The sequence below is a fragment of the Phyllobates terribilis genome, unplaced genomic scaffold, assembly GCF_046119375.1.
Source record: "Phyllobates terribilis strain yellow unplaced genomic scaffold, ASM4611937v1 Scaffold_2__4_contigs__length_985480577, whole genome shotgun sequence".
In the NCBI taxonomy this organism is placed as follows: domain Eukaryota; kingdom Metazoa; phylum Chordata; class Amphibia; order Anura; family Dendrobatidae; genus Phyllobates; species Phyllobates terribilis.
The window spans coordinates 389,300,887-389,327,742 of record NW_027362762.1 but is presented as its reverse complement, the minus strand read 5'-3'; the positions used below and the strand labels follow the sequence as shown (position 1 = coordinate 389,327,742).

Sequence of the window (26,856 nt, the reverse complement as noted above, 5' to 3'; positions counted from 1 at the left end):
TTGCGCCTGCTGCAGCTGGTACTCCATTATTGCTGCCTGCTGCTCACACAACCTCTCCAACATATGTAACATTGAATTCCACCTGGTGGGTAGGTCACATATGATGCGATGTTCCGGAAGGCGTAATCGGCGCTGCAGAGCTGCAATGCGCGATCTTGCGTTGCTGGAACGCCGCAAGTGAGCGCACTCTATGCGGACCTTGTGAAGCAGTGCATCAAGATCCGGATAGTCCCTCAAAAAACTCTGCACGACCAAGTTGAGCACATGTGCCAGACATGGGATGTGAGTGAGGTTGCCTAGGCCCAGAGCTGCCACCAGATTTCGGCCATTGTCACACACTACCATGCCTGGCTGGAGATTCGCTGGCACAAACCACACGTCGCTCTGCTGCTTGATGGCATTCCAGAGCTCCTGCGCTGTGTGGCTTCGATTCCCCAAAGAAATTAATTTTAATACGGCCTGTTGACGTTTGGCCACGGCTGTGCTCATATCGGTCATCATAACAGGTAACCGTTCACGGGTCGATGTGGAGGTAGACCGTGACGGCTCCTGCAGCGCTGATTCAGAGGAACTGGAGTATGAGGAGGAGTCAATGTGTACAGACTGGATTCCTGCAATCCTTGGAGTTGGCAGAACACGTACAGCGCCACTCTCAAGATCTGTACCCGGCTCCACAACATTTACCCAATGGGCAGTGAGGGAAAGGTATCGTCCCTGTCCATGCTTACTGGTCCACGCATCGGTGGTCAGGTGGACCTTGCTACTGACGGCGTTTTGTAGCGCATGTTTAATTTTTCCCTCCACATGCTGTTGCAGGGCAGGGACGGCTTGCCTGCTGAAATAAAAGCGGCTGGGCACGTTGTATTGTGGGACTGCCAATGGCATAAAGTTACGGAAGGTGTCAGTCTCCACCAGCCTGAATGATAGCATTTCAAGGGCCAGTAGTTTAGCAATGCCAGCATTCAGATCCTGTGCTCGGGGGTGGTTTGCTGAGTATGGGCGCCTTTTCTCCCATGCCTGTGCTAACGATGGCTGTAGACTGGCCTGGGAGTGTGAGGATGACAGGGAAAGTGGTGCTGTGGGTGGAATTACACTGTGTCTCTGTACAACAGTGCCAGAGATTCTTCCATGGCTATCCTGTGAGGAAGCTGAACCAGCTGTGTGTGAGCTGGAGGAAGAGGCTACAACACGAGCTGAAGAGGTGGTAGGTGGCGCTGTAGGTTGGCCTAGGTCTTCAGTGTGTTTTTGTAACTCCACCACGTGCTTGGTCCGCACATGTTTCCACATATTTGTGGTATTGAGGTTGCTGACACTTTTCCCTCTTTTCACCTTCTGATTACACAGCTTGCATTTGACAAAGCAAATGTCATCTGCAACTGTGTCAAAAAAGGACCAGGCACTGCAAGTCTTGGGAGCGCCCGCTTTGGATTTTGGAAGAGCCATGCTCCTAATGGGTGCCGAAGTGGAGGCTACAGGCAACCAAGTCTGCCCCCTCCCTCTCCCTCCTTTTTGGGCCGTTCGGGGAATCTCTTCCTCAGAGCTGCTCCCACCACCTTCCTGTCCCTCACGCCATGATGGGTCAAGGACCTCATCATCTACACCACCCTCTTCTAACAACTGCTTCTCCTGGGTAGTCTCGACAGCACAGTACGCACCAGAAAGTGGCACCCGAGTCTCATCATCAGATGCGTACTGAGGTGTGCTGCTGACCATAGGCACTGGCCCACCCGCCTCTTCAGATTCAGAGAGACAAAACGGTTGCGCATCACTGCATACTACCTCTTCTTCAAATTCTCGAATTCTGCTTGGCTGGCCCCCTCTTTCCAAGCCAAGAGATTCAGAGAACAGAAGTAGAGATGGCTCCTGTCCAGGGCTCTCTGACTGCCTGGGCAACTTGGCAGGTGGTGAAGAGACAGATCTGGAGCTAATTGAAGTCGATGCGTTAGCTGCCATCCATCCGACAACGGCTTCAATTTGGTCCTCCCGCAACAGTGGGGTATGGCGAGCTCCTACAAAGCTGTGCATAAAGGACTGTTCCCTGGTAAAACTGGGGGATGCTGAGTCACTGGTGCCCGTAGCAGGTACAGAATCCCCACGTCCTCTCTCTGCAGGCACAGAATCCTCACGTCCTCTCCCTGCAGGCACAGAATCCTCACGTCCTCTCCCTGCAGAAACTCCACGCCCACGACCACGACCACATGCCTTACTCCCTGCCTTCTTCATCTTGGTAGACTGATAAAGATAGGCAGAAAAGTACTAAGGGCTTAGTGTGCTTATTCCTGAACAGCTGCTAACAGGTATAAAAAACACAAATTTTATAAAGTGTGGACTAGACTTTAATATGAGCTAATGTGGCCTACACAACTGTAAAATGGAGTGTTTTGTGATTTTAATTTTTTTTTTTTTTGTCACAAAAAGACACTGGATGTGCCGAAAGATGTAATACCGATAGTATCACAAACTTTTTGTAGCTATTACAATGTAGGAAGGTAACCTACAATGCAATAGATGAGGCTACAAAAAATAGGCTAATACTAATCTGGCTGGGGCTGCAGGGCACAATGCTGCAGAAAGGCTCCTCTAACTACTCCTATATAGTGTGTTTGGAACCAATTTAGCTGAATACGGATGGAACCACCACACTAATAGGAGAAATCAGGAAAAATTATGAATTGGCAAAAAAGGACAATGTATGAGGCAGTGACGCACGCTGAGCGCACTACAACCAGACGTGGCTGAAGCACACACTACAGGGTGAGCTGCACTCACACACACAGACCTTGCAGACAGCGGTGAACAGTGCAGATGCAGAGCACTGTGCACTAGCGCTGCAAGACCAAAAAAAATTCTCTATCTACTCCTATATAGTGTGTTTGGAACCAATTTAGCTGAATACGGATGGAACCACCACACTAATAGGAGATATCAGGAAAAATTATGAATTGGCAAAAAAGGACAATGTATGAGGCAGTGACGCACGCTGAGCGCACTACAACCAGACGTGGCTGAAGCACACACTACAGGGTGAGCTGCACTCACACACACAGACCTTGCAGACAGCGGTGAACAGCACAGAGAACTGTGCACTAGCACTGCAAGGCACAGCGGTTTATAAAATAGCTTGGGTAAAGCAGAATAGACCTAATAGGTAGCTAAAACTGTCCCTCAGAACAACAGCGTCCTATCCCTAACTGAATTCACAGCAGAGTGAGCTGAAAATGGCGGCGGCGGCTTTTATAGTGCATCATGACATCATTTCAGCAGCCAATCACAGCCATGCCATTAGTTAAGATGCCTACATGCCTAACAGGATGTGCCCACACTTCTTAGGATCCTCATTGGCTGAATAAAATGAAACTGGCTCATTACATTATGGGAACTTCCGATTCCGGTATACGATATTGCAAAAGTATCGGAATTAAGTATCGGAATTCCGATACCGCGAATATCGGCCGATACCCGATATTTCAGTATCGGAATGCTCAACACTAGTTGTAATCCGTTAATCACCATTTCTTTTATAGAAATTCCCTGCACTGGTGCTAGTTTTCTGTGGACCAGGACCTGCACACGTGTGGTGCTGTTCAGTGTGATGCACGGATGGATGGGGCCACCTTACATGTTCCTCCGTCTGCAGCCTTTTAAAAGATGAGATTGGTGGTGCTGTACAGGGAAAAAGACTCCACTAACAAGGGGGCAAGGCTCCACAATGTAATTAAACAATTTGAAAACCCACATTTCTAATCTAAGTGTTCATTTTTACACAGAAAAAGAACTTCTTGATTCTCTACCTCTTATTAAGAAATGTCCAGAAGATCAAGAACTCCTTCGTTTCCTATTTGAAAACAAGCTGAAAAAGGTAGTAGTTCACCTGTAAATAAAATAAATTGTCTATTAGGTACTTGTATCATTAATATGTACATTTTCATGTATACTGTGTTTCCACAAAAATAAGCCCTACCTCGAAAATAAGCCCTAGTATGATTTTACATGACTTTTGGAGAATGTTTGAAATATAAGCGCTACTCCAAAAATAAGCCCTAGTTACAGTCAGGAATGACGCTTGAGTTGAGGCTGGTCAATTTCCCAAGGGCCCCACTCTCCTAGCAGCATTTCTGTTCCTAGATTAAAACTGCTTATGGACCTTTGGTGACCATGATGTCACCAAAAGTCTTTTAATTGCAAGAGCCTAGAGCAACTAAAGATGAGACAGACTGGTATGTAAGGCTGGCGTTGGAGAAAGAGGGCAGGGGAAAACTGGGCAATTTCTCAGGGCCCACAGCATTTCATGGTCATATGACCATGATGTCATCAAAGGTCCTTTAACTGCAGGAGCCTAGAAGAACTGAAGAGGAAACAGGTTGGTATGTACAGTACAGACCAAAAGTTTGGACACACCTTCTCATTTAAAGGTTTTTATGTATTTTCATGACTATGAAAATTGTACATTCACACTTAAGACATCAAAACTATGAATTACCACATGTGGAATTATATACTTAACAAAAAAGTGTGAAACAACTGAAAATATGTCTTAAATTCTAGGTTCTTCAAAGTAGCCACCTTTTGCTTTGATGACTGCTTTGCACACTCTTGGCATTCTCTTGATGAGCTTCAAGATGTAGTCACTGGAAATGGTTTTCACTTCACAGGTGTGCCCTGTCAGGTTTAATAAGTGGGATTTCTTGCCTTATAAATGGAGTTGGGACCATCAGTTGTGTTGTGCAGAAGTCTAGTGGATACACAGCTGATAGTCCTACTGAATAGACTGTTAGAATTTGTATTATGGCAAGAAAAAAGCAGCTAAGTAAAGAAAAACGAGTGCCCATCATTACTTTAAGAAATTAAGGTCAGTCAGTGCGAAAAATTGGGAAAACTTTGAAAAAGTCCCCAAGTGCAGTTGCAAAAACCATCAAGCGCTACAAAGAAACTGGCTCACATGAGGACCGCCCAAGGAAAGGGAGAACAAGAGTCACCTCTGCTTCTGAGGATAAGTTTATCCGAGTCACCAGCCTCAGAAATCGCAGGTTAACAGCAGCTCAGATTAGATACCAGGTCAATGCCACACAGAGTTCTAGCAGCAGACACATCTCTTCAACAACTGTTAAGAGGAGACTTTGTGCAGCAGGCCTTCATGGTAAAATAGCTGCTAGGAAACCACTGCTAAGGACAGGCAACAAGCAGAAGAGACTTATTTGGGCTAAAGAACACAAGGAATGGACATTAGACCAGTGGAAATCTGTGCTTTGGTCTGATGAGTCCAAATTTGAGATCTTTGGTTCCAACCACCGTGTCTTTGTGCGACGCAGAAAAGGTGAACGGATGGACTCTACATGCCTGGTTCCCACCGTGAAGCATGGAGGAGGAGGTGTGGTGGTGTGGCGGTGCTTTGCTGGTGACACTGTTGATTTATTCAAAATTGAAGGCATACTGAACAAGCATGGCTACCACAGCATCTTGCAGCAGCATGCTATTCCATCCGGTTTGCGTTTAGTTGGACCATCATTTATTTTTCAACAGGACGATGACCCCAAACACACCTCCAGGCTGTGTAAGGGCTATTTGACCAAGAAGGAGAGTGATGGGGTGCTACGCCAGATGACTTGGCCTCCACAGTCACCAGACCTGAACCCAATCGAGATGGTTTGGGGTGAGCTGAACCGCAGAGTGAAGGCAAAAGGGCCAACAAGTGCTAAGCATCTCTGGGAACTCTTTCAAGATTGTTGGAAGACCATTTCCGGTGACTACCTCTGGAAGCTCATCAAGAGAATGCCAAGAGTGTGCAAAGCAGTCATCAAAGCAAAAGGTGGCTACTTTGAAGAACCTAGAATATAAGACATATTTTCAATTGTTTCACACTTTTTTGTTAAGTATATAATTCCACATGTGTTAATTAATAGTTTTGATGCCTTCAGTGTGAATGTACAATTTTCATAGTCATGAAAATACAAAAAAAAAATCTTTAAATGAGAAGGTGTGTCCAAACTTTTGGTCTGTACTGTACATGTAGTGATAAGACAACTCACTCGGCTGCTTTCAGAAGTAGACTCAGGAATGTTTTCGTCTGCGGGTTTATTTAAAATGGCATAAAGCACTGCAAGTTCAGCAAAATAAACACAGCCTTGCTGGCATAACGGCAGAACAAAAGATAGACAATAGTACAGTCCATATTTGTGCGGGATTTGTCTTCTTCAGTTGCAGCACACTTCAGCTCCTACTGAGCTGAAGTTCCACAGTCTGGAGACTTCCTTCTCCAAACTCACAACAGAGAAGGAAAAAAACAGTGACTGTGCATTTAACTTGCCCAGCCACACCCTGAGGTGGAGATATGGTGAATGACCTCCCGCCCTTCTCAATGTCATTTACAAAAAAACACTCTCTTTTAAAATGGTGGTTTAACCCCTAACACATAACATGCTGGAAGAAAATTTGTAGGCTTAGTTCACTGAAGCTAGTAGCCACAGTGAAACATATCTCACCTCACCTATATCACCAGTGACTCTGTCAAAATGTGCAGTGTGTATATGTGCAGTGTGTGATGACATGATTATATTTGAATAAATGTTGATTTTTTTTTTTTTTTAAAGAATAAATGTGGATTGTTGTTCATTAAAAAATGACACACCCCCTGAAAATAAGCCCTAACCCATCTTTTGGAACAAAACATAATATAAGACCCTGTCTTATTTTTGGAGAAACACGGTATTTATAAAAGATGCATAAAATTGGACATGTATCACTAGATGAAAAGTATAGTGCTTATTTTTATGATTTAAGGAAATCTGTCAGGAAGATCTACCTACCCTAACCACATATATGGGTATGGTTAAAATATACCATAAATCCATTCTATCTGTTGCTGCATTCTTGAGAGATTAGCATTTTCATCCATATGCAAATGAGGCATTAAGTGCTCTGGTTGTGGCAGAGCACTTATGGAGCCATTGCCATCCTGAATAGCACCAGCCTCTTTGGCTTGATTGATAGCTCACTGTCTGTGTGATGTCTTATTCCAGGTAATGAAATCAGACAGTGAGCTATCAATTAAGCTAAACGGGCTGTGTCTGGGCAGGGAAACAACCTAGGGAGTCAGAGGCTTCTTAAGTGCTCTGCCATGCCCAGAGCGTGTCTGATTTGCACATGAATGAGAACTCTGGAACACTTCAAAGACCTGCGAGCTCATATATACGGTTTGGGAAGATTGATCTTCCCGATTCCCTTTAATGTTTGTATTACCTTTTGTTGTGTGTTTCTACAGTATATCTTATATAGAAAGCAAAATGGTCTAATCAGTAGTTATACTTTTATTTTGTTGGTGTTTTTATACCTTTTATTTTTTTGCAGTACAACAAGCCCAGTGAAACAGTCATACCAGAATCTGCAGATGGTCTTCAAGATAACCTGGATGTAGTAGTTTCTTTAGCAGAAAGACATTACTACAATTGTGACTTCAAGATGTGCTATAAACTTACATCTGCGTAAGTAAATCTGTGACATTGGCACCAAGCCTTCACGGTAGAGTTTGATGTATAAACGCACTCCAGAGACAAACATCACCCTCCTGCTTCTAGCCTTGCAATTCACTCCCCAGTGCTTGGAAATCTCACCCATGTTTTCCACAGGGTCCAACAGTTTCTGGAGATGAGGATGTCACTTATGTGCACTAAGGAGATATAGTTTTGATAATGGTGTGGGGAGTATTTGTTCGGGTCTTCCCTACATTAGTCAGAGTCAAGAACCTTGCTATGGGAAAAATTAAGACACATTGTAGCATGAAGTGTTCATAATGTAGCATTGTATTTTGAGACTATACAAGGCACAGCGCAGTCAATCAGTTTTGCACAGTACTCCTTTACTACTAAATAAAGGTTGAACATACTGACTGTAACGTATAGCATTTTCAGGCTTATGTGGTCTTATTACGTTCATTGTTTTTCAGAGTAATGGAGAAAGATCCCTTCCATGCAAACTGTTTACCTGTACATATAGGCACTCTAGTAGAGCTGAATAAAGCAAATGGTAAGTTCCTTTAAAAGAGATTGTGTCATGCACTTACTACATTTATGCAATATTTTCTTAGTTCAAGTTGATATTTTAAACTTTATGGTTTATCTTTTCAGAACTTTTCTATCTTTCCCATAAACTGGTTGATTTATATCCTAGTAATCCTGTAAGTATTAATTTTTCATTCATTATGTGATGACAATGTTCTTCTTTCTTGGTATAATTTTTATTTCTGCTCAATCGCCCTGATTAATTAAGACTGGCATTTCATGCTTTGGCTGGGCACTACACATGAATTGATGTGAATAGGGCGGATGTGTGGTACCCGACTGCGACCGTTATACAGTTGACGGAGCTGTGCAATTCCATCCGCCGCCAGCCACCCTCACCAAAATGATACTAATGACCTGTCCTAAGGATAGGCCATCAATGTAAAGTACTGCACTACCCCTTTAATGGATGTTTTTTCTAGGATGTATCATCACTTACATGGCATATCAGGATGATAAGGGGGTTTTAGATTCTTCACCGATTCAAGTGAATGGATCTTTGTTGCTGTTCCCTGCACATTAGGTGGCTTTGAGTGTCTCTGTACACAATATGACAATATGTGCCGATGGGACCTCTCTTGAATCATCTCTTGATTCAAAAGAAATCCTGGAGGTCTTATCCACACTTATTATAATGTTGTGTCATGGTGTCATTAGGTGGCAATACCTCTTAAGATTGTTTTTGTTCTGTAATATATAAAGAAAAAAATGGTTCATGTATTTCTTCTGTATTACTTCAGGTTTCCTGGTTTGCAGTAGGGTGCTATTATCTCATGGTTGGCCATAAAAATGAACATGCCAGGCGATATCTAAGGTAGGAAGTGCCTCTATAATTAAAGTACATAGATTATTAACTAGATTCCGGACTGTCGATAGACTGGTTCGCAATTTACTCTGTGTGGATGTTTTAAAACGTCAATGCAGAGTAAGCTGTTTGCATCACATCGTGCAGCAGGGAATCTGCTGTCTGACACAGCCGGACTCACGGTAGACAGGGCAGAGATGTATTTATTACTTTATTATTTTTACAGAGAAAATAGCATATAGCACTGCTCACTAAGGCATTTAGCAAACATAAAAACGCCATGGTTTAGACAATAACCGTTACGGTGGTGTTCAGTTACTAAATGTAAGGAAAGCAAAAGTCCATAGAAGTCCTTAAGAAGAAATAGGGCACTTTGCAATCTGTATAAAAAATTTCTTCCTTTATTGAAAAAAGTGCATATTCAAGGGAGAGGGAGGGCGTCAGCTGTTTTGCGTTCAAACACAATTCCTCTGTCCCTCAGTGTATTTATTACTGTCTCTACCTTCCCGATCACTGTATGCACAGAGATGAACAAGCGCTGTGTAAACAGTATAGGAAGCACTGACAGTGCTTCCTCCTCCAGACATAGTGGTCATGTGATCTCAGGGTGTAGGGAAACACCAGGAGTTGTTTGGTCCAAGAAGACCTAGTCAGATCTGTTATGCAGGCAGGGAGGCTGCATTTTCCCTGCAGCTGTGGCTAATATACAAGCTCCAGTTACAGGGAATATCCGCAATAAAATGAATGTATTAATTTGTTAAAATCCCTCCTCTTTAATGTCACGCTATCCCTGCAGCCATTCAGCAGCCGCTTCACTTTCAACTTCTTCAAACAAACCAGATATCTGGAGGAAATGAGAGAACGAAAGATTGCTTTCACCATTAACAATAAACTTACAAAAAGTACTTCCATGCGAGAAATAATTAAACAATTAATCTTTATTTGTATTCATGAAAAATATAAAAACAGATAAAAAAGATATACTGCAGAATGAAAACAGCTGGTATACAGAAGCTATGTGTCACATGCATAAGATAAATCCAGATTTTATAACATATACATATGTTCACTTATATGCAGAGAGACATATATACACACATATGCCCCCTTAATAAATACGAATAAATAACTATGGGACAAAACATCAATAGAGAATTAGCATGTATATTGATGGAAATTACAACTCTGCTAAACAGAAAAATGTCACCTTTGAACAATTTGCTGCCTGGGCATTCAACATAATAGAAAAGTGCAAGTGCATGTGTCAATATTCTCAAAGGCAAACATAAATACTCCTTAGTGAAACATATATATATAATATATATACAGTACAGACCAAAAGTTTGGACACACCTTCTCATTTAAAGATTTTTCTGTATTTTCATGACTATGAAAATTGTACATTCACACTGAAGGCATCAAAACTATGAATTAACACATGTGGAATTATATACTTAACAAAAAAGTGTGAAACAACTGAAAATATGTCTTATATTTTAGGTTCTTCAAAGTAGCCATCTTTTGCTTTGATGACTGCTTTGCACACTCTTGGCATTCTCTTGATGAGCTTCAAGAGGTAGTCACCGGAAATGGTTTTGACTTCACAGGTGTGCCCTGTCAGGTTTAATAAGTGGGATTTCTTGCCTTATAAATGGGGTTGGGACCATCAGTTGTGTTGTGCAGAAGTCAGGTGGATACACAGCTGATATTCCTACTGAATAGACTGTTAGAATTTGTATTATGGCAAGAAAAAAGCAGCTAAGTAAAGAAAAACGAGTGGCCATCATTACTTTAAGAAATGAAGGTCCGTCAGTCCGAAAAATTGGGCAAACTTTGAAAGTGTCCCCAAGTGCAGTTGCAAAAACCATCAAGCGCTACAAAGAAACTGGCTCACATGAGGACCGCCCCAGGAAAGGAAGACCAAGAGTCACCTCTGCTTCTGAGGATAAGTTTATCCGAGTCACCAGCCTCAGAAATCGCAGGTTAACATCAGCTCAGATTAGAGACCAGGTCAATGCCACACAGAGTTCTAGCAGCAGACACATCTCTACAACTGTTAAGAGGAGACTTTGTGCAGCAGGCCTTCATGGTAAAATAGCTGCTAGGAAACCACTGCTAAGGACAGGCAACAAGCAGAAGAGACTTGTTTGGGCTAAAGAACACAAGGAATGGACATTAGACCAGTGGAAATCTGTGCTTTGGTCTGATGAGTCCAAATTTGAGATCTTTGGTTCCAACCACCGTGTCTTTGTGAGACGCGGAAAAGGTGAACGGATGGACTCTACATGCCTGGTTCCCACCGTGAAGCATGGAGGAGGAGGTGTGATGGTGTGGCGGTGCTTTGCTGGTCACACTGTTGGGAATTTATTCAAAATTGAAGGCATACTGAACCAGCATGGCTACCACAGCATCTTGCAGCGGCATGCTATTCCATTCGGTTTGCGTTTAGTTGGACCATCATTTATTTTTCAACAGGACAATGACCCCAAACACACCTCCAGGCTGTGTAAGGGCTATTTGACCAAGAAGGAGAGTGATGGGGTGCTACGCCAGATGACCTGGCCTTCACAGTCACCAGACCTGAACCCAATCGAGATGGTTTGAGGTGAGCTGGACCGCAGAGTGAAGGCAAAGGGGCCAACAAGTGCTAAGCATCTCTGGGAACTCCTTCAAGATTGTTGGAAGACCATTTCCGGTGACTACCTCTTGAAGCTCATCAAGAGAATGCCAAGAGTGTGCAAAGCAGTCATCAAAGCAAAAGGTGGCTACTTTGAAGAACCTAGAATATAAGACATATTTTCAGTTGTTTCACACTTTTTTGTTAAGTATATAATTCCACATGTGTTAATACATAGTTTTGATGCCTTCAGTGTGAATGTACAATTTTCATAGTCATGAAAATACAGAAAAATCTTTAAATGAGAAGGCGTGTCCAAACTTTTGGTCTGTACTGTATATAATATGCATATGAGAAAGTCCACACTATAATTACCAGACATAGCCGTCTAGCGTACGTTTCGTGTGCCTTGCTTCCTTAGAAAGGGCGTATGAGGAAGTTAGACACGCGAAACGTACGTTAGAGGGCTATTTCTGGTAACTATAGTGTGGACTTTCTCATCATCAATATACATGCTAATTCTCTATTGATGTTTTGTCCCATAGTTATTTATTTATATTTATTAAGGGGGCATGTGTGTATATATGTCTCTCTGCATATAAGTGAACATATGTATATGTTATAAAATCTGGATTTTTCTTATGCATGTGACACACACAGGTTCTGTATACCGGCTGTTTTCATTCTGCAGTATATTTTTTATCTGTTTTTATATTTTTCATGAATACAAATAAAGATTAATTGTTTAATTATTTCTCGCATGGAAGTACTTTTTTTAGGTTTATTGTGTTTTGCGCTTCCAGCCAATATATGACCGTTTAGGTTTATTTCACCATTAACAGTAGAAGAGCTTGCCTTTAGTATAATTGTCACATTAGCACTAATGATGATTACCAAATTTTCCACTGAAGTATTATTATTTGCTCCTTGTAGCAAGGCCACCACATTGGAGAGAAGCTACGGGCCTGCGTGGATTGCATACGGTCACTCCTTTGCAGTGGAGAGTGAACATGACCAGGCAATGGCTGCCTATTTCACAGCAGCACAACTGATGAAGGGGTATGTTGTCTTGTGTGATGTAGATTTCATTTCTATATCATTTTATCTCAAAACTATCTTGATTTTTTTGCAATGGAAAAAATGTTTCTTGATTTGAAAACTTTTAGGATTAGTCAGCGACCATTTTATACATCTATAAACTAATCTAATTAATGAAGATTTCAATAATCTGGAAAAAATGGTTTTCCTTCTTTCCCATATAACAAAGGATACCCATGCATGTGAGGCTCAGTGCAAAGTCTCATCAGTCAAACAAGCACTGTTTAGACATTTCTTATCTATTAAAACAATTTGTCAGAAATGTTTGTTTTTTACGTGGAAAATCTTTCATGACTTATCATATTTTCTTTTTTTACTTGTTCTTAGATGTCATTTGCCAATGTTGTATATTGGACTGGAGTATGGGCTCACGAATAATTCAAAGCTAGCCGAACGATTTTTCAGCCAAGCATTGAGTATTGCACCAGAAGATCCATTTGTTATGCATGAAGTTGGCGTGGTGGCATTTCAAAATGGAGAGTAAGTCTGAGCGTTTCTACTCGCCTTTCTTACTGTCACTTTTGATCATACTTATGGATCCGCACTTCTGTTTCTAATTTGCAGCTGGAAAACTGCTGAGAAATGGTTCCTGGAAGCACTTGAAAAAATTAGGGCAATTGGCAATGAGGTAAAACTACTTTGACAGTCTTGTAACACCTATTCATGCTGGTTGAGTTTCTGCACAAGCATTTTGATGAGCACCGTTTTGGTAAGATTATTTTTTGCCTTTGTTTTCTAGGTTACAGTTGATAAATGGGAACCTCTGCTGAACAACTTGGGTCATGTCCGAAGAAAACTCAAGTAAGTAAATACAGAAACTGCATGGGATGGTTGTCTCTTTGCCTGGAGGAAAACTGCAGCACAGATGGGGGTAACTGGTGCTATTACACATGTACTTGAGGTACTGACTGTGGTGACCACTGATTGCCAGGCTGCACTTGGACTTTCCATCATTTCAATTTGCAGAAACTTGATTTAAAGGGAATCTTTCACCACACCCCCAACACAAACTGTCATACACTGGACGTAGCCCCTAGAGAAACACACATCTTTAGTGTACTAAGCCTTTCATTTAGTATCCAGGGAACACTAATTAATATGCAAATTCTAGTGCCTGGTGCACCATTCCACCCCTTGCATTAGCATGGCTCCTCCCTGTATCTTGGTTGACAGATCAGAATCCTGCATGCCGGGCAAACACTGACAGGTTTAGGAGTCGACGCACGTACAGACCTGTCTGCTGCGGCTGCTTACTCCTCTTCCAGGGGGCATCAATGTAGCGCGTGGCTGCAGCAGAGAGGTCAGTGTGTGTACCTGCTAACTCCTGCACAGACATGGTAAGTGCACGTGCCAGCTCCTGACTGTCAGTGGGTGTGCGCGCTTGCAGGAGGGTTTGGATCAGGTAGTGCTCACTCCAGGCAAGCAAGAGGTGTTAATCAGGGTACAGGGAGGGGCCATATGATGCTGTTTCAGGGGGTAGAATGAAGCACTGTGCCGTGGGCCATAGCCTAATTTTCATATTGAATAAACAGCATTTTCTGAACATTAAAGGCAAGGATTAATACACTATTCGCCCGATTCCTTAAGACTGGTGTGTGCATGTCACCGAATGAATTAGGTGCATCTTACAAGTGTATATACAAATATACCCATAAATTTGTATTGGCACTTTTCATCCTTGATACTGGAAAAAAAAGGACAAGTCTCCATAAGTTTTATTTAGACACATGGTCCGTAAAAAACATGGACATCTGAATAGCACCATAGAGTATAATGGGTAAGTGTTCTATCTGTGAAAAAAAAAAAACAAAAAACGGCTACAACACGGATGTCTGAATGAGGCCTTACTGTCATCAGTATTCTGTCCCTGAAATTTGCTTTGGAAATTAGACATCCTATGCAAAGAGTAAGGGTAATGTGACATATCAGAAATTACAAGACCCAAATTACAAAGACAACAGGTGACAGACCCATTCCTAATGGTTTCTGCAATTAAAAAATACATGCTATTGTCTTAAAAGAATACTTTACATTTGAAGCCCGTTTCCACCATGGTATCGACACACATATTATAATTCCAATCGTCCATTAGATTTATTGTTTCACTGTGAGTATAAAATTGTTTAATCTGAATTGTTTTTTTTTCCTTAAATGTAGAAAGTATGAAGATGCATTGGAATATCATCGCCAGGCCCTTGTTCTAATACCCCAAAATGCTTCAACTTATTCTGCAATTGGATACATTCATAGTTTAATGGGAAACTTTGAAAGTGCAATTGATTACTTTCATACGGTAAGATGTAAAAATCACTTCTAAATTATATCCGGGTCATACGAGTGCCAATGTACTGAGAATTTTGTTTCTAGTAGCTAATGTTCTGAAACTTCTGTGCTCCTCTTGTCTATGTGCGATTTCTCAGTGCAGCTCCATTCACGCCAGTCACTTGAAAAATCTATTAAAACCAGTTTAATAGACTTTTGACAGTTATTTTAAGCCATTAAGATAAAGTTTTATGGCAGATTTTCTTCATGCAGAAACTATGATCTACTTTCCATTTTTCCATTAATGGGCTGTCACATTCATCTGAATGTCTGAGTATCGCGGGTGCTCGAGTGACATGTTCGTGTCTCCGCGACCGCATGTTTCGCAGCTGTTAGACAGCCTGACAGACACGGGCAATGCCCTCATGTTTTGTCGAATGCGAACATCTCACTCGGGCGCCCGCGCTACTGGATAAATACCCGAGCACCCTCGGCAAACTCGAGTAACGAGCACTTGCGCTCATCACTAGTGGCTGTATATCTGGTCTTCACCTTCTGCAATTGTCTTTGATATTTGAACTTGTCTAAAGCTAGTTAGGTAACAGTTGTAAATGTGCTAATCAGGTAGGAAGCTGTAATTTTTTTTTTTTAAAGGGATTGTCCAATACTTGAATAATTTTTTCTAGGCATGAATGGTTTTAAAATGATAAACAGAGGCATGCTCACCCTTCAGCAACCTGCAGATACAGCACAGACGGCTCCCGAGGCTGCTTTTTTTCTTTTTCCCAGCCTCCTGAACTTGCCATCCACTCGAAAAACACAGCTCAACTGTCTTGCAGCAGTCCTAACAACCTATACATGGCATTATTTAAACTACTTTGTACATCAAAAACAATTACAGATTTGCTGGTAGTACAATACATTATATGTGCCAAAAAATACAATCCATCTTGCAAAAAAGTAGAAAATTAAGGGTCTCTGAATGTGGCAACATCATAATAAAAAAATTAGCTCTTGGAGTGCATAGCTGGAAATAGTTCCCAAATAGGCTGGTTCATAAGAGGTAAAGGTTTGTTCTTCTGAGACTCTCAATAACTGAGGTGGCAGATCACAGCCATGGTCTTCTTGTGCAGGTTGAGTCTTCCATATGAAGCTCCTAAAAACACTGATCCAGAAGTGCAATTTCAGGATTTTATTTTTGGGATTTTTTTTTCATAAATCCCAAATTTAGAAGAATATAACAATTTCAATGTCCAGACTAAAGGCCCTGGTTGTGAGAAGTCTAAATTTCTATTGCTAGAATGTGCACTCAGGGTAACATTGGCAGGGGCGTAACTGTTAAAACTCCCATTGATTTGCTACAACCAAGTGGCATTGGCGAGTGCTGCTCTGTTTTTTTTTTCCAGAGGCTGCATGGTTAGCCATTGACTAAAATAGGCTGTCTTTACTGTCTCTGGAGAAAGCCAAGCAGAGCTGCCAGTAGATGGAGGCACAGCAGTTTACTAGTGCAACTGGACCTTTTTATCCTAATGATTAGCATGGATCGCATCAGTTGGCTCGGACACTGACGCCTGATACTAGTGACACACCATCAGTGTTTGTTATACTTTCTAAGGGGGAATGATGCTCTTTATGTAGAATTCAAAGCCGGCATAAGGAGACTTATGAGCCATGGAATGCTTCTGTGGGAAATTAAATATGTAAATAGCCTCTTCGGGACTAAAGCTCTAGCGCCCTATTGACCCTATAAGGAGCTTTGCATTGACTTGGCACTCTCCAAGGAGAAGCGTTTCCCTTTAAATCAGATGTTAGAGGCCTCTCCGCAGCCAAATCAGATCTCATGCTTTGCACTAGTGAGGGGCAAACATCCCAAAACACATGTTTGCAAATGAGTGTCTGGTTATTCTTTGTCATATGGCAAGGCTCATTAAAGGGACGATATTGACATTTTGTATTGCTACATCAGTAGGTGGCGCTAGAGTTTGATTCCTTTCTGAGGATGCGATTTGCCTGTTATAAGACACCCTATATAAGCTGTAATAGTATTTGTTACTTAAAACCAGTAACATGCAGTACATTTTTGAGAATACAAGGCTAATGCTTGTAAAGTTATATGTGACATTTCTTGATCGTTTAATTGTGCATTTTTCCCAGGCACTTGGATTAAGAAGAGATGATACATTTTCTGTTACAATGCTTGGACACTGCATAGAAATGTACATTGGTGATTCAGAAGCCTACATTGGTAAGATGTACCAAATAAAATCACTGCTTAGGCAGTAGTTGTTCTAAATATAAGATTTACAAATGCATCTTACCTGTATATTTTAGTTTTTTTCTTCCCTCTGCTCAGTTCTTTAAGATGTTTTTCCACTAAATATATCACAGAACATCTGGGACTGCCAGAGGCCCCTGTGTGATTATAGCAGTAGTAAGCGTGTGTGACCACTGCTCTATTCATTCTTATGGGTTTATTGAAGTGCCCATAACCACCACAGCCCAAAAAAATAGGGATTGAGCGATGGTCACACATGCAGACTGCTGCTCCATTCACACAGGGGAATTTTTAACCATTGGTCTATAAATCGGTGGGGCCAGTGGTTAGAACCTACTCCCACTAAGGATCATCCATTTATTACTTATCCTATGGCTAGGTGACAAATGTAAATAGTGGGAATGCCCTCTTAAATGTACATTTTGTTTCTCTGTGCCTTAAGTTTGCAGGATCTTCCGAGCTTGATGTCAGAATTAAAGTATTTACTGTGAGCCTTCTATATACCTTTCATAGCTGATGTGCCGTGTGGATAATCAATCATCTTGATTTCTTCTGATATGGTTCCTTTAACCCCTTCTCGCTGTGGCTATTTTCCGTTTTTTCCTTCCCTTCTTCCAAGAGCCATAACTTATTTTTCTGTCCCCTTAGCCATATGAGGGTTTATGTTTTGCTGGACAAGTTGTACTTTTGAATGACACCATTCATCTTATCATGTAATACACCGGAAAGCAGAAAAAAATTGCTTTAAATTTGCAAAAAAAAGTGTAATTCCACAATAGTTTTTTTTTAGTAAAACTTTTATTTTAATCTTTGAAATCCTTGGTATTTGTATACATATGAGTAGCATATGAAAAGAAATAATGCGGCACCAGTCACACTATGCAGTCTTCAATTGTCGAGCACTAATCGCTGCACTCTACATATGAAAGAGTGTTAGCCTGAAAACCAGGTAGACAGGGCACTAGCCGTGTGCATGCGAGCCAGGTGGTGCAAATTCCATATATAGTGAAACCTGAGCCGTCAAAGCTATAGAAGTGGAACAGATAATGCACTCACCAACAGTGTTGCTTGATAATAGTCCTGTTTATTCGGGGTTACACATGCGGAGTGGTGGTGCAGGTTCTGGTGTGCGGGGGTAAAAGGACAACGGCCGTTTCGCGTGAGTCCTGCGCTTCAACGGGTCCACTCACTTTGGTAGTGGACCCGTTGAAGCTCAGGACTCGCGCGAAACAGCCGTTGTCCTCTTACCCCCAGAACCTGCACCACCACTCCGCATGTGTAACCCCGAATAAACAGGACTATTATCAAGCAACACTGTTGGTGAGTGCATTATCTGTTCCATTTCTATAGCTTTGACGGCTCAGGTATACATATGAGTTCCGTGGAAGGTCCTGCTGAGTGATTGATGGCATGCAGAGAGGGCTGTCAATCATTGAATAGGACCAGCCAATGAACTCATGCAACAAATACCAGAGATTTAGGCTAGGGTCACACGAGCATATAAAAAATCGATTTGATTTTCATTCAGAAAAGTGGGACGATTTTTTCTCACTTGTCATCTGTGTGAAGTCCGTGTGCAATTCGTTTTTTTACTTAGTTATTAATCATTTACTTGACCATTCATCGTTTTCTATACTACAGAATGTATCCATAAAAATCTGATGATATACTGTGGCTCCGTATGGCATCCGATATTTTTTTTCCCCTCTCTCCTATCCGATTTTGGGGTGAAATCGTAGTATGCTGCGTTTTTTTCACAGACCGATCCCAACAGTGGAAAAAATCGGGTCATCAGCACTGCCTCATTGAGTAACATTGGTCCCAGTGCTATCCGATAAAAAAAAATCGGATAGCACTCATCTGATTTATATGGTGGTGTGAGCGAGCCCTTATACTGAGTATTTTCCCACAAACCTATATCTCATTTTGCTCAACTTCTCCTTCTATATAGCATATCAGAAGAAAGTACAACATGGCAGGTTCCCTTTAACTAGCAGACCACGGAACTGGAGCAATTAGAAATATGTTATTACGTTTGACATTCATTTAGCCTTGATTTTATAGGCTGGAAAACCCCTTTAGTCCAGCCTACATTTTCCATGATGGCTTTGCATAAGACTTACTGCATTGCTCTGAGTGATATGTTAGGGCAGCAGGGAGAGTCTGTGATATGCAATCGTGCTCATCAGTATTGGCACCCATGAAGTTTAAGGACATAATGTTGACTATCTCCTGAAAAAAATAAATCAAGTGAAACAGTTTTTTTGTATAGAGCACTCGAGTTACATACAAAAGAGCCAAGGATAAACAATAATTTAAAACCAAAAACAATGGGAGGGAGAGAAAAGAAATACCTAAAACTTACTGTGTCACTGGTATTGGCACCCTTTACATTAATTTAGTATGGAAACACATTTTGACTCGCCTATGGTAAATCACAAAAGAGATTCTCCATGTGACATGACATGTCACATGACATGTGCCCATGTGACATGAATTAGCCAATGAATGATGACTTCAGTGTTTTAAAAAGCCACATGGTAGGCCCTGTTCCTTTGTCACAATGGTGAAGACAAAGGAGCTGTCTGAGGACATCAGAACTGCTATTATTAGACTTCCAAAGGGTATAAGGCCATCTCCAAAGACCTTGATATCCCAGTTTCAACAGTGCGCAATGTTAAGTTTGCCAAGCATGGAACAGTCAAGAACGTTCATGGATGTGGGGGAAAGAGGAAATTTGACAAGAGATGTCTTCAAAGGTTGGTGCGAATGGTGGAAAAAAACACCACGTCAAACATCCAAAGACCTGAAGGCCATCTTGGAACAGTCTTGGGTCAGGATTCCATCAAGTACCATGCAACGCACATTAAACTAAGCAGAGCTTTATGGGAAAAGGCCAAGGAAGAAACCATTGATGAAGAAAAGACATAAAAAGGAACGACTGATCTTTGCCAAAGAGTACCTTGACAAACCACAATCCTTCTGTGAAAATGCTCTGTGGACAGATGGAACAAAAGTAGAGCCTTCTGTTTACAGATGGCGCAATGAAGCTTATAAGGAAAAGAACACCTTACCAGTGGGTAAGCATGGTGGAGGATCCATAATGCTGTTTGGTTGCTTTGCTGTGTCTGGTACTGGAGGCCTTGAACATATCACAGGAATCATGAAATCAGAGAATTATCAAGACATTTCCTACTCAGTGTAAGAAAACTTTGGTTTGAGTCAAAGATCATTGGTCCTCCAGCAAGACAATGACCAAAAGCACACATCCAAAAAGTACACAGGAATGGCTGAAAAAGAAAAAATGGACTGTTTTAAAATGGCCAGCAATGAGTCCTGACCTCAATCCCATTGAAAATCTTTGGGGTGAGCTGAAGTCTGCCATTGGCAAAAAGAACCCTGCAAACATTCAAGAGCTTGAACAAACTGCAAAGGAGGAGTGGGAGAAAATTCCAGCTGAGAAGTGCAAGAAGCTTATAGATGGCAATAAGAAACGTTTGGAGGCTGTCAGCAATGCCAATGGGTGTGCTGCGATGTATTAATTAGGGGTGCCTTTATTGATGCACATGCTATTTATTCTGTTTGTTTTTCAACTTATGTTGCAATTTCAAAGAATAATGTTTTATTGTTGTATTACTTTGGACCACTAATTAAAAAGTCCTGAGGATATAACTTTGGTACATTTCCATTTATTTCTGAAGATATTGTACAGTCTATGAAAAAAATAAAGCTGTGCCAATAATGTTCGCTGACTAGGCTGCAGAGTCTGTGTAGTCCTATAGCAACCCGTCTCCACTGTGACTTGCTTTTGATAAGTTTCTACCTGTCCGCTTTAATTAAATATGGGAGCAGAGGGGTAGTAATGTGATACAACATCTCTTCGGGGCACAGCTAACCATTGTATGGGCTAATCTACTTTATGGCTATGTGCCCACGATGCAGAAATGCTCAGGATTTTTTCCTGAGCGTTTCTGCATCTCCCTGGCAAAAAAAAACGCATGCGGATTGTACATGTGTTTTCCTGCCAGGGACATGCGGAAATGAAGCGTTCTTCACATGCATTTCCGCATGCGGGTTGACAATCGCTTTCCAAGCGATTTTAGCATCACTTGGAAAGTGCTTGTGACAACTAGGTCACACTATATAAATCCATGCTAATGGCATGGATTTATATAGTGTGACCCGAGAGAATGGTTAAAAATAAAAAAATAAACCTATACTTACCTTCCGATGGCCCCCCGAGACTTGCTGCGCTCCTGTGCTGGCTGCCGGCAGATCGCGCTACGCTGTACAGAAGGACCTGCCGTCACATGACTGTGACGTCACCGCAGGTCCTTCAGTCCTGCGCGATTGCCGGCAGCCAGCACAGGGAAGGAGTCCGGGAGCCGTCGGAAGGTGAATATAATCTATATTTTTTATTTTATTCTTTTTTTAACAGCTTTTAATGGTACCTGGGTGTGGAGGAGAGTCTCCTGTCCTCCACACCCGGGTACCATCCGCACATTAGAACGCGCCAATTACACAAGTACAGATGCAGTCTTGCCGAATTGGCGCGTTCTAATGCAAGTCAATGGCGGCGAAAACGCAGCGCTTCCGCAAAATTAATGGACATGCTGCGGAATTTTGAGTGCAGCATAAACGCTGCGGAAAAATTCGCAGCATGGGCATTGAAAGTGCGGAATTGCATTGGAGACCATGGGGGAAGGTTTACCAAGCGTTTACACTGCGGAAATTCCGCAGCATAAACACTTGAAAAATGCATCGTGGGCACACAGCCTATCACTGTTCTCAAACATAGAAAGGAATAACTGTAGAGCTTGGGAAGAGGGAGCGTGTCTGAGAATTGCCAGGGAAATCTGATAGTTGGTGATGTCATCCTGTAGTTCACGGAATTCATCTGCACAGGAGAGACTGTCTACATGTTAACGCATCATGGGATGGAACAAATTACACTGTGGGAATATATGCCGAGGAGTTAGGTAATTTCCTTTGAATATAAAATTCTAAGTATCCCTTTAAATGTCTGCTGTTACATTTTTTTTTAGGAACAGAGATTAAAGACAAGTTAAGATGTTATGACTTTGACGTCCATACAATGAAAACCTTGAAGAACATCATTTCACCACCTTGGGAAGGGAGAGAATTTGATCTTGAGCGCCAGTCCCTTGATGAAAATGGTATCATGGCCTTGGAGACCTCTCATTTGCTACCTAAATCATCTGATGCCAGATCACCAGTGGAAGAAGCTCTTGAGATTGAGATGAATGAAAGTGATATGATGCTGGAGACTTCAATGTCCGACCACAGCTCATGAGTAGTAGAGCATCGAGGCTGATTGTACTCCTTCGAACTGTTTTGCACCGTGAAATCTAGATATTTGATGTGAATTGACACGCCACTTATTGCCTGAACTGGTAAAGAAGCATTTGCTTCCTCACAGAAGTGCCAGTGAAGCATGAACTGCTGGTTTCACTTGTTGGAAACCGTTTAATGGTATGTTACCTACCAGAGGTTTTACATTTTTAGCGTTGTAACATGTATTTCACCTATTTTCTTTTTTAACATTGTACTGTGGACTGCCTTGTATTACACTGATGTATCATTAATCACATATAAAAGAAAAATCTTTTAATATGTTACAGAGGAAAGAGCATTTGTTGTCCACTCTGGTTTGATAATGTGAAATTGCTTTACTCTAAAATGTACAACTTGCACCATGTTTTTCTTCAGTGTCTACAATAAATGCTTGGATGGACAAAACTTTTTTATTTTTTTTTTACTTATTAAATATATCACCTCCACTGAGTTGTTTTGGGTGCATTTTACTTTTTTACCTGACAGTGAATCACTATCCCCTTTCTCAAGACTTATGCTTTGCATTGTATTTTATAAGAAGGCTTTTAGGATCCATTGGCAATAGTACTAGTGAGGATTTGTACTGTAGTCTGTGTCTCCAGTTCATTCAGACGTCCGTGATTTTTCACGTGCGCAAAAATGATCATTGTTTTTGTCAGTGTGTCAGTTTTTACCATCCATGTTTTTCATGTATGAAATAGAAAATGAATAGCAAAGCTTCCCCCATCCATTACAATGTTAATCACAGACAGCTCACTGATGCCATCCGTGTGATGTCGGGGATTTTCACAGACCCATAGACTTGTTTGGGTAATTTTCATCTGTAACGTGTATCAAAAACTGACATGTCTGTTATTTTTTGCGACACACGGTCCACAAAAAAATGATCATGAATAGTACATAAACTTTAATGGGTACATGTTTTATCCAAGAAAATCACAACTAGAACCCGAACATGATTCACAGTCGACTGAATGAGGTGTTAAAAAGTGACTATCGATTTATTTATTTAATTTTTTTGCATAAATCCATAGTACATGCGAACATACGAGGTTGTTGCAATGTGTCTTATTACAGATACAATACTGCCTGTGATAAAAAGCACTAGAGGTGGACAATACTGCCTGTGATAAAAAGCACTAGAGGTGGACAATACTGCCTGTGATAAAAAGCACTAGAGGTGGACAATACTGCCTGTGATAAAAAGCACTAGAGGTGGACAATACTGCCTGTGATAATAAGCACTAGAGGTGGACATACTGCCTGTGCAGCTAGACAGGTGCCAAGATAAGGGAGCCACAATAGGATTATGGAACAGCAGTTGTTAGGGAGTCCAGACAGAATTATTGAGAATGCTTTTTAGGCAAGCTATGTGATGCTTAAACACTTACTAGAACCACTGCAGATTTTCTGTCTTGATTTTTGGGCTGAAAATCTGCATAATTTTACAGTAGCAGCAAAGTGGATGAGAATTTGAAATTCTCATCCATATGTTACTGGTATTTTCCATGCTGAAATCAACCTGCAATCAACATCATGTCAATTTTTATGTTGCAGAAAAAAATGTAGTTTTATTGCAAAACTTCTCTTTTGTAGGTCAATAGGGGTGTAAAAATCTGCAATAAAGAATTTTTTTGTGTGGATTTATTTGCAGATTACTTGTGAGTCCGTAACAAAAATCATAAGTGCACAACAAAGAAAAGAAAAAAACCTAATACTTCCTTCCTAGCGGTGCATCCTTGTCAATCGTTGTGCATCCTGAGTTTTTGTGTTCTGTCTAATGTTATTAGATTTGGCAGTCAAAATAACACCATGGAGGGTCTGGCATGCACCGATAACAGGACAATACCACTGATAAAAGCGGCAAAAGACATCAGAATTCTAGTTTTTGGGGGGGTTTTTGTTATGAAATCAGTAGCAAAGTGCCAGCAAGGTCCACCTAACTTGATGCAGATATGGCATTATGGATATCCCTTCAAATTTTCTGCAGGAAGTTTTTGCCGTAAATAAATTCAATGTGACTGTAGACTAGGTCTACGTTCACATGGCAGTATTTGATCAGTATTTGTTAGTCAAAACCTAGTAAGGGTAAAAAATGCTGAAGTTCAAGTATTTCTATTATACATTGCTAGTTCCAGTCATGGATTTAGCTGATGAAAAATATTGATGTGTGAATGTAGTCTTAGGGTATGTTAACATTTAGTTAGTAATGCATGTTCGGCGTATGACGTTAGAAAATTCATAGTTCACCCACAGAAAGTATTAGACCCATATTTATCCAGCATATGCCAAAATGTAGCCTGCTGAGCTTTCCTATATGGAAGGAGTCTGTAAAAAAAAAAAAAAAAAAAAAGTATATGGTGCATTAAAGTGACTGTCCACTTTTATCTTTATTTCATCCAGTGTTGGGGACATGATTTTGAGGCTCTTACAGGTTCTCCTTCCTCGCAGACTCAACAGCACATCTGTCCATAACTGTTGAAGGAGTATGTGACCAGATCTTTCCATAAGACTCCTCCAATTGAAAAATAGGTAACATAGTTTTTAAGGTTGAAGGAAGACTAGGTCCATCTAGTTCAACCCATAGCTTAACATGTTGATCCAGAGGAAGGCAAAAAAAAACCATGTGGCAAACACTAAGCTCCACATTGGGGAAAAAATGTCCTTCCTGACTCCACATACGGCAATCAGACTAGTTCCCTGGATCAACACCCTATCAAGGAATCTAGTATAAATAACCTTTAATGTTATACTTTTCAAGAAAGGCATCCATGCCCTTCTTAAATGTTAGTAGTGAATCACTCATTACAACATCATGCGGCAGAGAGCTCCATAGTCTCACTGCTCTTACAGTAAAGAATCCGCGTCTGTGAATATGATTAAACCTTCTTTCCTCCAGACGTAGAAGATGCCCCCCTTGTCCCCGTCTCAGGCCTCAGAGTAAAAAAATCAGTAGAAAGGTCTTTGTACTGTCCCCTTATATACTTGTACATACTAATAAGATCACCCCTAAGCCTTCATTTTTCCAAACTAAATAACCCCAAGTGTAATAACCTGTCTTGGTATTGCAGACCCCCTAGTCCTCTAATAACCTTTGTTGCTCTTCTCTGCACCCTCTCTAGTTCAGCTATGTCTTTCTTATACACCGGAGACCAGAACTGTACACAGTATTCTAAGTGTGGTCGCACTAGTGACTTGTATAGTGGTAAAATTATGTTCTCCTCATGAGCATCTATGCCTCTTTTAATGCATTCCATTATTTTATTTGCCTTTGCAGCAGCTGCCTGACACTGGACACTAAACGTGAGCTTGTCGTCCACCAATACACCCAGGTCTTTTTCAGTTACAGTTTTGCCCAGTGTTTTACAATTAAGCATACAATTATACATTTTATTTCCTCTGCCCAAGTGCATTACCTTACATTTATCCCCATTAAAGCTCATTTGACATTTTTCAGCCCAAGCTTCTAGTTTACATAGATCCTCCTGTAATATAAAATTGTCCTCCTCTGTATTGATTACCCTGCAGAGTTTAGTGTCATCTGCAAATATTGAAATATTACTCTGTATGCCCCCTACAAGGTCATTAATAAATATGTTAAAAAGAAGGGGACCCAATACTGACCCCTGTGGTTCCCCACTGTTAACTGAGACCCAGTCTGAGTGTGTTCCGTTAATAACCACCCTTTGTTTCCTATCACTGAGCCAGTTCTTAACCCACATACATATATTTTCCCCTGTCCCCATTGTTCTCATTTTATGTATCAACCTTTTGTGTGGAACCGTATCAAAAGCTTTTGAAAAGTCCATATACACAACATCCACTGCATTTCCTTGGTCCAGTCCGGAACTTACCTCCTCATAAAAACTGATCAGATTAGTCTGACAGGAACGGTCCCTCGTAAACCCATCTTGATATTGGGTCATGAGGTTATTCTTCTTCAGATACTCTAGTATAGCATCTCTTAGGAAACCCTCCAGGATTTTACCCACAGTAGAGGTTAAGCTTACTGGCCTATAATTTCCAAGTTCAGTTTTTGTCCCCTTTTTGAATATTGGCACCACATTTGATATACGCCAGTCCTGTGGTACAGACCTTGTTATTATGGAATCTTTAAAGATTAAAAATAATGGTCTATCTATGACGTTGCTTAATTCCTGCAGTACTCGCGGGTGTATCCCATCCGGGCCTGGGGATTTGTCAACTTTAGTGATTTTTAGACGCCGCCGTACTTCCTGCTGGGTTAAGCAAGTGACATTTAATGGAGAATTTTTGTTATCACTGATCATGTTTTCTGTCATGAGATTTTCTTGTGTAAATACTGTTGAAAAAAAATCATTTAGCATATTGGCTTTTTCCTCATCCTCATCCACCATTTTACCCAGACTAA

At 41.2% G+C, this 26,856-nt stretch overlaps 1 protein-coding gene across 1 annotated transcript in view; it reads left to right on the top strand.

The window, feature by feature from the left end:
• CDC16 (cell division cycle 16) overlaps positions 1-22,912 on the top strand; it is a 43,987-nt gene extending 21,075 nt beyond the window's left edge. Inside the window, exons 7-18 of the mRNA XM_073664842.1 lie at positions 3,768-3,859; positions 7,345-7,478; positions 7,940-8,019; positions 8,121-8,170; positions 8,795-8,868; positions 12,410-12,535; positions 12,902-13,054; positions 13,139-13,202; positions 13,314-13,375; positions 14,732-14,867; positions 16,991-17,081; positions 22,157-22,912. Coding sequence (XP_073520943.1) covers positions 3,768-3,859; positions 7,345-7,478; positions 7,940-8,019; positions 8,121-8,170; positions 8,795-8,868; positions 12,410-12,535; positions 12,902-13,054; positions 13,139-13,202; positions 13,314-13,375; positions 14,732-14,867; positions 16,991-17,081; positions 22,157-22,425 — 1,331 coding nt within the window. The 3' untranslated portion in view covers positions 22,426-22,912. The remainder of the gene's footprint in view (positions 1-3,767; positions 3,860-7,344; positions 7,479-7,939; positions 8,020-8,120; positions 8,171-8,794; positions 8,869-12,409; positions 12,536-12,901; positions 13,055-13,138; positions 13,203-13,313; positions 13,376-14,731; positions 14,868-16,990; positions 17,082-22,156) is intronic.
• The last annotated feature ends 3,944 nt before the right edge of the window (positions 22,913-26,856 follow it).